General features: G+C 60.5%; 1 protein-coding gene across 1 annotated transcript in view; it reads left to right on the plus strand.

The window, feature by feature from the left end:
• DCTN2 (dynactin 2 (p50)) overlaps positions 1–323 on the plus strand; it is a gene marked incomplete at its 5' end in the record, with an annotated part of 2,561 nt that extends 2,238 nt beyond the window's left edge. The window contains 2 exon segments of the mRNA XM_010187553.1: positions 49–146; positions 237–323. Of these exon segments, the coding sequence (XP_010185855.1) occupies positions 49–146; positions 237–323 (185 nt within the window).
• Positions 324–985: the final 662 nt, after the last annotated feature.

Consider the following 985-nt stretch of genomic DNA (forward strand, 5'->3'; position numbering starts at 1 on the left):
GGGGGGGGGACACTGCTTCCCCCCCAAGCACTGGGCTTTGTCCCCCCCTCCCAGCCACGCAGTTCGGGCAGGTCCTGGTGCATTTGGACACCACGCAGCAGGAGATCGCAGGTGCTCTCAAGGACAACACGGTGCTGCTGGCCGAGGTGGGTCCCACCAACACCTCCTGGGGTGCAGTGGGGTCCCCATCCTGCCCCTCCATGCTCACTCCCTTCCCCAATTCCTTCCCCTCCCAGGTCCAGAAGACAATGAAGGAGAACCTGGCCGTGGTAGAGGACAACTTTGCAGACATAGATGCCCGCATCAAGCGGCTGCAGAAGTGAGAGCACCCTGGAGACCCCCCCCAGGCCTCTCTGCCCCCAAACTGTGACCCCCTGGGAATCGCCCCCTCCCTCCCGCAGGTACCAGTCCCTGCTTGTACATACCCTGACCCCCCCCATCACTCCATTCCCACCTCGGGCAAGGGGGTACAGAGCACCCCAACAATTTACCACTAATAAATGGCTCAGCTCGAAGTGCATCCAGGTCAGCGTCTCCCTGGGGCTGTGGGGCACGAGTGGGGCCCAGCGCTGGGTTTCAAATGCAGCTTTAATGGTGCGTAAACCCCCTGGTGTGTGTGTGAGGGGGATTGTGGGGATGGGGACAGTCTGGGGTGGGGCCATGTGGCCCCCCTAGGCTGACAGAGGTGATTATTGCTGGTACTGGGCGATGGGAAGTGGAACAGAGGGAGGAAAACTTCAATTTTGACAAGGGAAAAACCTCACCCTGAGCGGATCCAGCCATGGGACCACAACAGCCCCAAGCCTGAGGTAATGAGGGGCAGCAGGATCCCCCCAAAATGGTGAGTGGGCACTGGGAATGGATCACTCAGACCCCTAGCCCCAATCCAGGCCCCCCAGCATGGTCACACCACCCCCACAGCCCATCCCCTGTAAGGAACAAAGGACAACCTGTCCCTGGAACACAGGTTTGTGAGGTCAGAACC

This window comes from Mesitornis unicolor, unplaced genomic scaffold (genome assembly GCF_000695765.1).
Source record: "Mesitornis unicolor isolate BGI_N332 unplaced genomic scaffold, ASM69576v1 scaffold41116, whole genome shotgun sequence".
In the NCBI taxonomy this organism is placed as follows: Eukaryota; Metazoa; Chordata; class Aves; order Mesitornithiformes; family Mesitornithidae; genus Mesitornis; species Mesitornis unicolor.